At 41.8% G+C, this 15,239-nt stretch overlaps 1 protein-coding gene across 1 annotated transcript in view; it reads right to left on the reverse strand.

Annotated features, from left to right (window-relative positions):
- kcnma1a (potassium large conductance calcium-activated channel, subfamily M, alpha member 1a) overlaps positions 1–15,239 on the reverse strand; it is a 175,964-nt gene that overhangs the window by 35,220 nt on the left and 125,505 nt on the right. Inside the window, exons 18-20 of the mRNA XM_064318108.1 lie at positions 13,351–13,437; positions 12,863–12,939; positions 10,513–10,521 (exon numbers count right to left, since the gene is read on the reverse strand). Coding sequence (XP_064174178.1) covers positions 10,513–10,521; positions 12,863–12,939; positions 13,351–13,437 — 173 coding nt within the window. The remainder of the gene's footprint in view (positions 1–10,512; positions 10,522–12,862; positions 12,940–13,350; positions 13,438–15,239) is intronic.

The raw sequence follows: 15,239 nt of genomic DNA on the forward strand, positions 1-15,239 counted from the left end.
ATAGAAATTTGAAACTAACGAGTCTAACGTCATCAGAGCGACTCGGATAAGCAGGTGTAACATCATCCTTTACTGCCTAACAATGAAGCGCTGACAACGAAAAGGGCAAAAAAAGCAACTACACAGCACAGCAAACAGAAACAAACCTGGCTGCCAATGTACAGTACTGGACAAAATTCTTAGGCACCCTAGATTTTTTAATGTAATATATAGCATATATTTGGTCTTAGATGTTTATTTTTTGTTTTCTGCATTAGTGTGTCAGTAGAAAAGAGCAAATCTGAGATTTACAATCTTGAATTTTCCAAAAAATGAAATTTTACAGATACGTTTTTATATTTTGTTAAACGAAGTAATATTTTAAGTAATAGACTACTTTTCAGATAAAAACTTGATCAAGGGTCTCTGGGATTACCTGGAGAGCCAGAAGCAAGCGAAACAGCCAACATCTGCAGAAGAACTGTGGCAAGTTCTCCAAAATGCTTGGAACAACCTACCAGCCGATTTTCTTATAAAACTACAGGACAGTGTACCTAAGAGTATTTATGTAGTTTTAAAGGCAAAGGGTGGTCACACCAAACATTGATTTTATTTAGTTTTTAACTATTTACTGTTCTTTATAACCTTTCATTTCATTATTTTTGAAAGCATCTTAGCTGTACAGCATTTTTTTCACAGGTGCCTAAGACTTTTGAACAGTACTGTATATCCACCGCCAAATATGTAAATATGAACATTCTGAAATCAAGCTAAACAAAAAAACAAAAGTAAGTAAACATTGTCAGTTAAACACTGAGCACAACAGATCTTCAGATTTATATTAATGAAAATAAATCTTTGCCATTTCATGCATTTAATTCAGTTCCATTTAATTACCATTTAAAGAAAATGAGCCAATCATTCGTGCCATAAAAGCAGCTGTCACTTCTGATAATCAAAGATGACACCCTAGTGTTATTAAACACCACTTAACCACTCGGCATAAAATGAAATGTGCAATATGACATATGCATTGCTATTCATAATAAACATGAATTAATTAAAGCCTCACTCTTGTTCTTTTCCCCATTCGGCTTCTACTGAGAGCAAAGTCATGACAACACAGAATACATCAGAGTGAGAACTAGAGACATATATAAATAAACCAGCACTGCGGTTTGCAGAGCGGCAATGAAAGAAATGAGCCGTCGCACAGAAAGAGTTTAAGATGGAGGACACCCTGAGAACGTAAGCAAGAGCAGACCCCCTCTGCTTTTCTCCATGCTGAGAATCTGTGATCTGCATTTATAAGTGTTCACACAGACAACTGCATTAATCAGCTGCTAATCACAGACAGTGGGTAATCTCAGACACTGGGTAATCACAGACAGTGGGTAATCTCAGACACTGGGTAATCACAGACAGTGGGTAATCTCAGACACTGGGTAATCACAGACACTGGGTAATCTCAGACAGTGGGTAATCACAGACAGAGGATGCGCCGAAATATTCACCTCGGCTTCCCCCAACAACAACAAAGTCACAGTTTAGAGGGAAACGAGAATCAGAAGGACAATGAGGAAATCAGTTCAGAGGGAAATAAGTCCCTGGGAACATCGCATTGTGAGTAGTTACAAGTCTTCAGGCCTAATGTACACCCAGGTACTTTATTCCATCATTGTAACTGACCATCTAAGCTGATTCACATGCTGTGCTGTGCCAGTTCTGTCACTCAAACCTGTACAGAACTCTACATAAAATATGAGGTTAAACAGCTAAGTGGACTTAACTGCGGTTCCAGCTCTAAAACGGGCTCTGAGCGATACAGAGATGATTATTTCCACCGACAGATACTGGATAGGCTCAGACCTCCGCGCTGATAGCTCCTGGATTCATCCGGCCCTTGTCAAACACGTGCAGTATTATTTTGAGAACACGCAGCGTGGCAGGTCCACCGTGGATCCAGAATAATCCAGACGCCAACTGTCTCTTCCGAGAGCACAAACGGAATGACAAGTCTGTAATCCATTTCTTATCAAGTGCCAGCAACCTGTCAAGCCCAGCGTTCCCTTCCTGTTAAAACCGCAGCGAGACCCTCTCATTCCCTTCACCCAAAAGGACTTCATCGCTACAGGATTCCTTTAAAAGCATTTCTCTATGAAATCATTTTTACAAGAATAAGAAAAAAAAGGCGTATGAAAGAGTATGCTTCACAAGCTAATAATGACTCTTTACTCTTACGAATGTTTTCAAATATCAACATTTGGTGGTCTGACTTGTTTTTGCATTCCTTTTTGGAATTGTTTTGTTACATTTCTCATAGAAAATCACATGATAGTCGACGCCAAAGAACCGTAAAAAGAATGACTTAAGCAAGGAAATTAATCATTTTAATGTGACATCCATCTATAAACTACCTCAATGCCATTGTATTTTGTTATAAATCCATGAACAAAATACATTTTTGTTCATGGATTTATATACTTACAGTAATGTCAAACAGATGGCATATGTTCTGTCTCCATGTAGAATACCCGTTACAAAATGGAGGAACAGTAAAGGGTTTACCCAAGTGTAAATCCACTTCAGACTGTACATACAGTACGTATCTCCTTAGGCTTCTTGCTTACCTAGAGCTGTAGCACCATCTACTGGGAGCAACACTACAACACATATTTCTGTAGAAAATTGAAAACATACTACAAACTCTTTTCTAATTTTCTCATAGACCAACGCTAAGGACTGACATTATGCACTTAGAATTACATCTGCTTCTGATTTAGCCTCTCTTACATACTCATGCCAGCATACATCCATGTACAGCATATATACATTTTCATGGTTAGTGCAGAAATTGACAGACATTAGCCAAAATTACTCATTCACTACACAATCTGTCATTCGAGACAACTATTAATGCACATCAGCCAGCAATGATTTAGGGTGAAAGCTTATCACTGCATAGCTTAAAAAAAGCCAAAGGGTCACATGATAGGGCAACTTGACCAATGAGGTGCTGCTGAGGGCAGAAGCAGGAAGTGCAAAAAGGGTGGAGAACAACGAAACAAACTTACTTGGTCGGATAAATCCATTAAAGATATTTTTAGCTGAGAAAAATGGAAAGATAAATGACAAGTTATGAAAGGGGAGAGACTTGTAATGTTTAGGACAGAAAATAAAAAAATGGAGGAAGAAGGTCAGGAGGAAGAACTGGAAGGGAGCTTTTGAAAAGTTCCTGAAGGATGAAGAAAATGTAAAGGAATGGAGGATGAAGAAACAATGAATTTATTAAGTAATGCTTTAATGGACAGGGGCAACAAAATTTAAAAAGAGACTTCCCCTCATAGAGCGTGCTCAGTGTTCAGCAAGGGCCAGGGACAACGTGCGATTAGGAAAGTGGAAATAAGCTTTCACAATGGCCCAGAGAGATCAGAGATCAGTTGTGCGTAATAATCTGAGGGAAAGGCAAACTTAGACCATAGTAGGCTGTGCAGAGCTGTCTCTAATAGCGGTTACTGTAAGTTAGAATATGCAGGAACAATGCCACAGCATTCTTCAGATTGCTCAGAAGATTAAACAGTCCATGCAATCAAACACCGACAAAACAAAACAAAACAAAAAAGAATCAGCCACCTTGCTCTTTCCTGACTCCTGTCAAACAGTATTTTCAGAAACGCGTCCTGTCAGAAGACATCAGTGTCTGCTTTCAGTGAATCTGAGTTTCATAACAACTCTGCTTGGCCTTTCGTGGCATGAAGGAGTGAACTCAACAGTTTCATCATCCAGCATCAGCATATTGGTTAAGAATAGCTCAAATACCAAAGCATTACTGTACACAAAGGAATGGCATTAGCTACAGCTAAATCTGTCGTTCTGTCATACTGCACAGCAGAATAACGCTTTCTTTTCAACACAAATGATTCCACAGGATGACAAGTGCTGTCTGAACAGCGGACTTCTTCTGCTTCTAAATATCTTCCATCTCATTCTACATCTCAGCTTTCCAGTAACCTCTGCCCTCCCATAATGACACAGCACGTTTGGTATGCTGGAATAAGAGGCGTTTAGTTTTCACAAATCTCACTTCAAAGACTAAACAAATACGCTGCCTTTGTTTCTGCACCTTTTCAAGTCTGAAATACCAGGGGCAAAATGGCAGATGTAGAGATTTAAGAAATGATAAAAACAAACTCAAGAAGCGAATAAGATCCCAACATGTAAGCGCTATTTAACCATCCACAGTACAGCAGAATGTTCTCAACGAGTCTGACTAATCATATTTCAAAGAAAAAAATTAGTGCAGTTATGAAATAACCAGGGAAGGAAACAAAGTAAGGTATTCATGAGAGGGCATTTTGAATAATTATACCACTACTGTAAAACTTCTGAGACGCACACAGTGGTGCATGTAAACCTGACTGAAAATAAGACAGGACATGCCCAATATATAGCGTGAAAAAACAAGGGCAGAATGCACATCGGTCACCCGGATTGTCTGTAACAAGCCATGATAAGAAAAGCAAGCTCAGTAACGCTGTAATGACCTGTAATGACCTGTAGCGGGTGTCCAGGGAACATAAACCCCAGTGCCAAACTTACGATCCCGCGTTTGACGCTAATGTGGGCTGGTCTTTAAAAAGGCCGTAGATTGCTCAAGAGGAAATAGGGTTGACCTTGCTTTGATAGTACTCATAAGACTACACTCAAAGAAACCTGTCTCATGAAAATAATTTAGCAAAAATAAATCAGAAACCTATTTTTGCAGTGTACAGTTCAGAGAGAACTGAGCAAGTATAGTGTAGTGTAAATGTAACACACACTACAGTGAAAACGACAAAAAAAACCATATATTTATGTGCAGTGTGTTACCCCTCAGCGATTTCGCCCATGTGTGACAAACTCTCACTAAATGCAGAAGTAAAAACAGGAACACTTACAAACCAAACTGCATTTATGCAACCCCTTTCCACAGACCCCTAACAGTACATGTGTCCAGGGGAACGATCCACTACCAACGTGCACTACCCACGTGCACTACCAACGTGCTGGAAACAAGGGCATCATTTTACAGCAGAACACTCTGGGTGTGAGTCTGATCAATGGAGAGGGCCAGATCGGAAATTTGGCAAGAGCACCAGGAGATCCCTTTCTCTTCCTTACAGTTTTTAAGGAGGTTTACCATCTCTTCTGAAAGACAGCATCCCCCACAGCCCTGTGTCCCTGCCACAGCACTGGAGCATTGGTTTTCTGCTTAGTCCAAAAGACTGCCCCCTACTGGCCTACCAACACCACTTCCACAGGCTGCCTGGTTTTGCCAGGTCTATGTAAAGATGTAAACACTTTTTTTTCTCCACACAACATGGCAAATGATCTTAAATAGACTTTAAAATCTATCACCATGCAACCTGTGTAGCCATAAACCCTTGGCAGTAAATCCAGTGAGCTTGAAGTGGTTTTTTAGAGGAAAGCAAAACAAAATAAAAAACAGAACAGAAAAACAGTTAGTTTCCCAGACCTGAAAAGACTTGAAAAACCATTTAGTGATACAATACCCAACACAGTAATTACCTTCACCAAAATATTCATTGACTTTCATCATACACTTGATTTGAACAGTATTCACATCGAACACCAACTTGAAAAACCACGGGCACGACACGTGTTCTAATATCATACAGCATGCTCAGCACAGACCTACCACCTATAGGAAGCCACAGCACCATTACCAAGAAACCATATCCCACAACAACCACGGTAATAATAATAATAATAATAATAATTACGATAGGAAGACGGAAAAGGAGGGAGTGGGGAAGACAGACAGCAAAGACAGCCATTTAAAACAGCCAGAGGAACACAAATCATGGATTCACGACAACACGACACGGAGCACATGGAGGACGTCACGCACACGTATGTACACAGACACGCACGCACACACACACACACGACACAGACATGGAAGGACATGTGTTGGTGGTCAAACTTACAGGCACGTAAACTGGTTTCATTTACAGAGACAGAGGAAAGCGGGTAGGCTCTCGGGGGGGTGTCCACGTTACTATGTACACTGCCTGACATGCACGCGCAGTCTCGATCGCAACGGCCGCAATCAAAACAACATGCCAGCCTCATTCTTTTGGAGATGGACATCTTGGCTACAGTTGTGTTTTGGGTGAGAGGAGAGGAAAAGCAGGTTAATGACAAGGCAATATCCAAACCAGGGAGGTCGGAGTGCTACTTCACAGGACGAAGACCGAGCTTTAGGCACAGAGAGCTGACAGACCGCACCCTGGGGGAGATACAGGCACGCGGGAGAGCACAGCGGGGTAAACACCCGCGGCTGCCCCGGGCTGAAGACTCACTGCCTCAGTCACGCCTCTGCAGACACATTTTGCACAGAGAGAGACTGTGACTGAAGTGATCGACTTAATGAAGTCAATCACAACCTGACAGCTGTCCACTGCCTGTGATCACAAACCTGATACAGCTGCATACTCAATTTCACTGCGCAGTGGACAGCTGGCACCTTATGAATGTTGTGTGTGCAACACAGGGACTATTTGACTTATATGGCAGTTATGCTGCATTTATCAGGAGTTTACTGTGCACATAACCTTCCGATCAGAATTAGGCTTTCTCTGGAACTTCACTGTGGGTCATCGAATTCTCAAGACTGTTGAGAAAACAATAACACTATTGTTGCTTTTTTTCCCCCCAATCAAAAAAGGTTTCCAATTTTATCTGCCAATTACTTGGTTTGGGCCGGCAGGAGATCTCCAAGGTCAAGCTCTGTGTTCCAAAGCCGCTCGTGTTATTCTCGGTCAAACATGGCTGGGGTGGGCGGGGAGGGAATTCTGGGATGGATGAGTGATGTCTTCAGCAGCAAACCCTGTTTTATTCCATTCCTCTTTCCGGAACATTCCAGGACATCCTGGATCACGTACCTGTGTCCGTCATGCAGCGGCTGTGGCACATGGTGCTTTCCACCCTACTCTACCCCTCAGCTGTTTCAGAGCAGCCCCCTACAGACCTTCCAACGCTCCGGTACTGGGGTTCACAGTCCAGAGCGGCTTTACCCTCATTTCAAAGCCTCACCTAACTGACATACTGTACATGATGCTCCCATGCAAGCTCTTGTGTATATGATGTACTGTATATACTGCTGATGTGCAACCTCTGCATCTCAGAACCGAAAAGCTCTTGAGGAGAGCTCTGAGAGAAGAAGCAGGAAAGGCTTTGTGTGTGTGACTAGTGACTGTAGATAAAACTGTGTGTGTGTGTGATTGTGTGAAGCATGCGTCTTTTAAACATCATACTGTACCACTCAAAGTCTTTTACAATGTTCTCATTTAAACCAATAAATTAAAAGTCCTGTGATTTTAAAAACCCTGTGAACATATTTAGTTAGACGTACAGGGCAGTACTTTTTCTGCTGTTCACCGAATACTTCCACCAAGGTGGACTTGATGACCTTTCACGTCAAAATATAGACTATTACTTCAACATTAAAGCAAATATGATTTATAATCTTAGTTTTTCATAAATAAGTCCCAGATAAGTCACTTAACTGGTGTACTCTCAGGTGTGTAGACTGTGTACTGGTATAGTCTCAGGTGTAGACAGTGTACTGGTGTAGTCTCAGGTGTGTAGGGGTGTACTGGTGTAGTATCAGGTGTGTAGGGGGTGTACTGGTGTAGTCTCAGGAGTGTAGGGGGTGTACTGGTATAGTATCAGGTGTGTAGGGGGTGTACTGGTATAGTCTCAGGTGTGCAGTCTCAGGTGTGTAGGGGGTGTACTGGTATAGTCTCAGGTGTGCAGGGGTGTACTGGTATAGTCTCAGGTGTGCAGTCTCAGGTGTGTAGGGGGTGTACTGGTGTAGTCTCAGGTGTGTAGGGGGTGTACTGGTATAGTATCAGGTGTGTAGGGGATGTACTGGTATAGTCTCAGGTGTGTAGGGGGTGTACTGGTATAGTCTCAGGTGTGTAGGGGGTGTACTGGTATAGTCTCAGGTGTAGACGGTTTACTGGTGTAGTCTCAGGTGTGTAGGGGTGTGCTGGTGCAGTCTCAGGTGTGCAGTCTCAGGTGTAGAGGGTTTACTGGTGTAGACGAGCAGGTGTCAGTGCGCCTCTCAGAGCGGGGGGGGGGGGGGGTTGGGCTTGCAGTGAAGCAGCACAGCCGCCAATTTCCGCCATGCTGGTGGGGGCGGGGGGGGTTTGGGGTTTGGGGGGGTGGGGGCAGTGGGGGGGTGGTGGGGGCGGTGGGGGGTAACAGTCCCAGGCCCGGTGGCACTTTGCAAGCCAGCTGTAATGGAGTCTGGCACTTTTAAGAAATGCAATCTGGGGAGACCGTGGGCTTTTCTAAATGCTATTTGTAAAAATGAACCCAAATTAAGTGGACAATTTAAGTGCCCCGCTCTGGAGAGAAAGGGCTTCGAGAAAAATGGCTCCAAAACAAAGACCTCTGGGACTGTTGTTTATAGAAAACCATGCATAATAGCTGGGACTGGTGGCTATCGGCATGCAGAAAGGCAGATCGATTCTTAATGACAAAAGAAACAAATCAAACTGTTCTGGGGATCAGACAGCGTAAGCAATCAGACACGAACGGCAAGAGATCATGCTGCACCGACTACTGCAGTAATTAATCTGCATTCGTTAGGAGTGCAGCATGTTCGCAATGTTAGTCCGAAAAACACAAAGGGATATGAAACACGAGACCGAGTGATTGGACGTGATTTAAATGATGTCATACCAAACTCTGCACTGAGCCCTCGGGGTAAAGCGTAACCTTATCCAGCAGGAATGCCATCAGCAGAAACATCGACTGACCAAACATGAGACCACGCCACTTCGGCAAAGTACAACTAATCAACATGTCAAAAATGATCCCCCAAAAGAAATACAAAGTAGGGAAACCAGGATGAAACGCAATCGAACTGACGTTCTGTTTCCTCAAAAAGGCCACAATTCACATAATGTACTAATAAAGTAATGGGAAATATTCTGCCGTGTTTCAAGCGGAAAGAAAACTTGGACCTTGACGATTGTAAAATACTTAAGGACAGTTGATCCTGACAGAGTTATGCTTTTGTAAATCCAGATGTCCCACATAACAAAGAGCAAATAACAAAGTAGGCCCATACTACTGTATACTGAATGATCTGCTTTCACTTTCACAAAATAATTTAAATACACTGTACTGTGTCACTCTTCCCCATTTGTAATTACAGTACAAAAGGTCATTAATGGCACCACAAATAAACATTACATTAAATAAAGCTATGCTTTTTAAAATGAGATAAATCCAGATTGCGTATTTTGTGATAGTTTTACACTTACAGTTACACTTATTAAGAGAAACCCTACGCAAACACCCAACACACACATCTTTGGACCAGCTTGGAACCGGTCTAGCTGATATATAAATGACATGTTTTCAGACTTAACGTTAACGCTTAATGTAAATGCTATGTAGTCTTGCATAATAACTAGAAAAAAAAGTCTACAAATCAAAATCACCCACATAAAAACGAAAACTGACCCAAATAAAGTCCTTCTGTAGTTAGGAAAATTTCTAAAGTTAACGCACTCTGAGTAGCTACATTAACACATTAAATAACACGTTCTGTTGGTCGCATTCCTGCATGCAGGTATCTGAGGAGATCAGTGCTCATTTCGGATTTCACACAACAGCAAAAGAGCTATGAGGACATCTAGTGGCAGGTCTCCACACAGCGGCGCGCGTTCAGCCGCGACACGGTAAGCCTTACAGGAACAGACTTAGAGGCAGCGAGCAAAACGGGCTCGGGTACGATCGGGAACTGAAACGGGAACGGGGACATTTAAATTTGCGGAGTGCGGGAGACGCGCGCGTACAGAGGAGAAGCTCGGCGCTGTAACCCGGGCGGGGAGAGGCGCGAGGCGGACGGGAACACCCGACTGTCTGACTGTGTGGCGACGGCACCGCGCATTAAAGGCTGAAGATCTGATGAACTTCCCACTGAACGTTTTTTTTCCTCCGTTGCAAAAGGACAGCAGCTGGTGAAATGAGCTCAGGCGGCAGGCGGGTGGGTATAAGTGGCTGGAGTCGCGTTTTCTCTTCTCCCCTCCTCTGTTCAGTCGAATCTGACATGAATGCTCCTGAAGCTGAGCTGTGCATCTCAACACTGTCGCCACGTTCTGCTCTGATATCCTTCCCATGGTGCTCTGGGGCAGCGGGTATAATGGGGGCTTCTATAATCACTTTCAGGCTTCCCTTTGAAAGAAGCACAGCTGGGGGGCGTGTCTGCAATCTAATTAAAAATGAAACTGACTTATATGTGACTAATGTTCCTTCTAACATACACAATGTTACTTAATCTGTTCTCATAATTAAGCCTGAATCTTTCTGATCTGAAGACAGGGTAGAGATGAGGGGTGAGGATGCAGAGGCTACAGTACACTGGTACATGCAACATTTACAGAAGCTATCTGTGGAGGAAAGACAGTGGAGCACTGTACTCTGGTCAAAGGGGAACCTGCTTTTACTCACAATATATCACTACCAGTCAGAAGTTAAAACATAGTGGAGAATTCCAAGGCAGCGAGGACAAAAACAAAACATATCAAAACATCAAAAGTACGTCAACGGTCATAAGAAAAGGAGGAAACAGATTTTCCAGAGCAGTAATGGAACTGACATCTCTTTGCAAGACCATCCACATCTTTGCAGACATCACCGATGACATTAACATTACTTCAAATCAAAGTATAAATTTGGGGTTAAGAAACAGTTCACAGTAAAAAAAATAAATAAATAAAACCAATATAACGTGGCATTAAGAAACCTCCGGCATATGAATTTTATATTTCACAAAAAATTCATATGCCAGAGGTTTCTTATGAGCAATGCTTGAAATTCTGTAGTTCTGCAAATTGTCTGCATAAAGCTCTTAAAGTAATTGTCCTTGAACTTTACTGATGCATTTTTTTAAATCATTCATTTTGTGGTTAACCGGTTTGGACAAGTGTTTGTTTAGGTCACGTAACCACAATGTCACACTGGAGTTCTGGTGTTACTACCTCTTATAGAAAAGAAAAAATGTCTGTCTTTTCATAAACGCTGAAAAACTGATCTCACGTGCTAATTTTCAGCTTTGTTTCATCAACTGCTGATTACTAATCTCACCCCATTTTACCAGTTCTACATCTGAACTCAAGGTCAGAAATATTAAGCCTGTACTCTACCTCTAGCTGTTATTTAGGAGTAATTATGATCCAGTTAAAACCAGAGCACCTCCATCAGCAGCTCTTTCTCCCGTCAAAAAATGATCAAAATGACTATACTGTGGGCTGGTCTCACAGACACTGGTTAAGCTTAGTCCTGGACTAAATTCAGTTCTGTATGGTGAATCACCCCTCAGAACTGAATCTAGTCCAGGACTGGGCTCAATCTGTGTCTGTGAAACTGTCTCAATAAGTAATTAATGCATCTGCACTGCCTGGAATATGTCTAAATGCACTGCAACGACTTTAGCACTGAACCAGCAAATCCAACTGACTCTAGTGGGCCTGGTGGTGATGTGGGTGGCAGTGCAGACGGGACAGGCCAGCGGGGTGCTTGATCTGTGACCCAATTACTCTGAGAGGCGGAGCTTCGCCCATTCCCGCCATATTCACACAAACTGACAGTGCTGTCCTGAAGAGCTGCCAATCACGTCAGTCCAGCTCTATATCCGTCTGACACTGCATCGTTAGCGAGCGGCTGCCTCTTAAAGGGACAGCTCACTTTCTGGCTCTTTTTAAAAAAAAAAAACATTATTTCAGTTTTGTTGGCATGTTTTCGATTGCTCTGTACAGTTGGGATGTGCAAGGAAGGACATTTTAGAAATTCCCAGAAGTTTCTGATGATTTACAGTGGTGGGTACAGGGGCATTTGGGGTTTTGAAAGCAGCTTGTACAGGGACGTTATGTTTCCTGAGGCCCTACATAGGAACAGATCAATTTTATAACAATTTGTTCACAATTATAATCATAAATATCAGTTTTTATATTGTGTCGGTACTTCTTTCCTTGAGGGCAGTGGTCTCAGGTTGCATGTACCACAGGAAGCAGTTCCAGCTGAAAATAAGATTGAACATAATTTCTGAAGAATAATCGGGTAATATTCACACAAACAATCTCTGGAGCCATAATGCTGCAGTACAAGCTGCACCGGAGTCTGCTGTGTATTTTCTGGCTTTGAACCGCAAACCCCCAAATGCCCAATACAAGCCACTGCAAAGCCAGCAGGATGCTCGAAACTTCTGTAAATACCGAAAACAACCTTCATCACACAGACAAACTGTCAGAACAATAAAAAAACATGCACCAAGAAAGTGCACACAAAAGTAAACTATCCCTTTAAAGTCATTCCTTATCAGTATTCTGGCCATTTCCAAACCCTTCACTACAATCCTTATGAAAAAATATATTTTTTTGCTCCTGCTCAATCTGTATCCTTTGATTTTTACAAAAGTCTGTGTATTTACAAAATTTAGTCATTGCATTCCTGTAAAGGAAACCACAAGAAAAAATAAAATAAAAAATGTGCATGACCTCTGCTAGGTGACATACATGTCCTAGCATGCTCTCACACAGTCAAGCATATTACAGATCAACTGAACCAAACACTGCCAACTAACATCTGTGAAGATTTTAAACTGGAAAAAGGCAAAATAAAACACATTCCCCAGAAATAAACATTCACTTTTTTTTTTAGACAAATTATTCATGTACGTTTAAATGCAAGTTTCACATGTACTGTGACTGCTGAAATATTCCACACAGGCTGCTGCTGAAGTGAAGCGATCACAAACAGGTCGCCATGACGACCGTCGGCACGGGAACGAAGGCACACTTACACCGCTTGCAGCCACACTTTTTGATCCTTTTGGGGTCTGTGATGTCATCATGACACGCTTTGCAGTAGAAAAATGCCCTAAGGAGAATCATGACAGGAAAAAACAACAATGTCCTCACTTCCCACAAATGTAATGAGACACAAACGTTTGGCCACTGTGGTGTTTGGCTGATAAAGCATTCATTAGTTATATGGCACATTTGTGATTTCTCCCAGGTATACTGTGTGTGGAGCAGAATAAACTGTTCATTTAAACTGCAACAGCCCTCCTGGATTCATCTGCAACACCTTAATCATCTTTACTGGATTCTCTACAAACAGAGAATACATGCATACATCATGGCCAGCATTAGTGTACTGTTATTACCTAAAATGTACTGATAGTTCTTATACTCAATATTCAGAAGTTCCATATAGCAAATAAAAAGAAAAATTAATATGTCAGTGGTTGGTTATTTGATATAAAATGTGAGATGGAGGCAGATTTACCTCTTTACTTCTTTGGCATCGCTGGCGATGAAGAATCCTAACGTCCCTTCCTGCATCTTTACGTGGTTCCCAGGGTTGATAAGAATACTGATGTAACACACAGAATAATTACTCATTAGCTTTGGCAATTAATCACTAACATCCAAACACGCTAATCAAGAGGAATGGTACAAACAAATATATAAAACCTTTATCCGGAGATAAAAAAATTTTGTGAAAGATTTCTTGTCCTTTTGTTTGCTGTAAGGAGACTGATGACTAAGATACTGTAGCACATTAAGGCTGTGAGGTGTTATTGGTATGAAACGGTTAGTACCACCACAAAACCGTTACGTGTAAACTGGTATGCAGGCTAGACACATACAAACAAAATACACAGGCGCAGGACTGGAAATTTTAATTATCTGAAAAGAGAATTAAAATTGCTGTGACAAAGTACTTTCAGTCACTGCTCTTGAATACACAATTGGATCAGACAGCTATAGAATGCTGATACTCTACTTACACTTTAAGTATGAAAATGCCAAGGAATGAACAGACAACTAATGACTATTTTACTATTTTATAATGACTAGTGAAATTTGAGAACGGTCAAAAAGCCTTTGAAAAGCCAGATGAGGAATGCTAGACTTCACAAAGTACCTTTAGATGTTTAGAACATGACGCGTGTCCAAAATGTAGGAACAAGGGTTCATTTTAAGACAAATAAGGTGATTTGTTTATTTGTATGTGGACGCTTACCGCAATTTTGGTACAGTTATAGCATTCCCTTCATTAGAAACAGTGGTTAGCTATCGCAGAAAATATTATCACTATCATTATATTACTAGTCCTCTGAATCCTTATAAGAAACTCCCATTATGGCACAAAGGAAACTGAAAGGGAGCCTCTGCAAGCCAAATCATTAGATTATTCATTACCTGCAAAAAGGAATAAGAGCGCATACTGAAAAAATGTATCATTCCCCATTAATTAGACTGAGACGGGACAACACACACATTCTCATTAATGGTTGCCTGTTAATAGGAATCATCAATGATTGTAAACGACAGAGACTGAGACACTGAGCAGACAATCTTCCAGGTCTGTGTCTGTACTGAGAGAGCCCAGAGGAGGAGGCCTGGTACTGCGGCATGAGCTGAAGCACACACGTGGGGAGGGGGGTCACACCAAGAGCCCTGACTGGGGCTTTCCTGGGGTGGTAGGGGCCAATGTGAGATCTTTTAATGGAGCCCGAAATCCCTGCTTGCATCCCTATACAGGCTCATATAAAAAATAAAATAACTCATCAGCCAAGATGACTACATTAGTGAGCATCTCAACAATAATTTCTAATACTGTACTGCACATTGGCTCGTGCAAACACCTCGATAGCCAAAATAAACTGGCTGACATTCCCACTATCTGATCACTTCCTGGGCCTTTCCGCTGGGCTCTACACAGATCCACAAACATCACCACCAAACTACGACCCAAGGGCAATTCAATCCACCGCAAAGATTTCAGCCGCAAAAGATAGCCAATTAGAAGAACTGAAGAAATCAATGATCAATTTAAAATATATTTTGGTGATGTAAATATTAAAAGAAGCCTGTGTCTTAAATCCCGTATTGATTTCATTTGGTTATCATTAAGAGTTTAAAGCTTTGGAGTAGTGCGAATGGCCCTGCGAGCACCAAGGGAGTCACACAACAGGCATGCCATAAAATAAGAGAGAAAATCCCCAAAAACACTACAACACCAGAGACAAACGCTTGCTCCCCACATCTGAGATATCCACCACTTTACAGATTACCAGACCAGACACAGTCAGCATGTACACGTGGTGCTTGATCATGTTACTAATTTTAACAACAGAAAACGGATTCTAATTTACACTAGTTGCAAAG

This window comes from Anguilla rostrata, chromosome 18 (assembly GCF_018555375.3).
Source record: "Anguilla rostrata isolate EN2019 chromosome 18, ASM1855537v3, whole genome shotgun sequence".
NCBI lineage: Eukaryota > Metazoa > Chordata > Actinopteri > Anguilliformes > Anguillidae > Anguilla > Anguilla rostrata.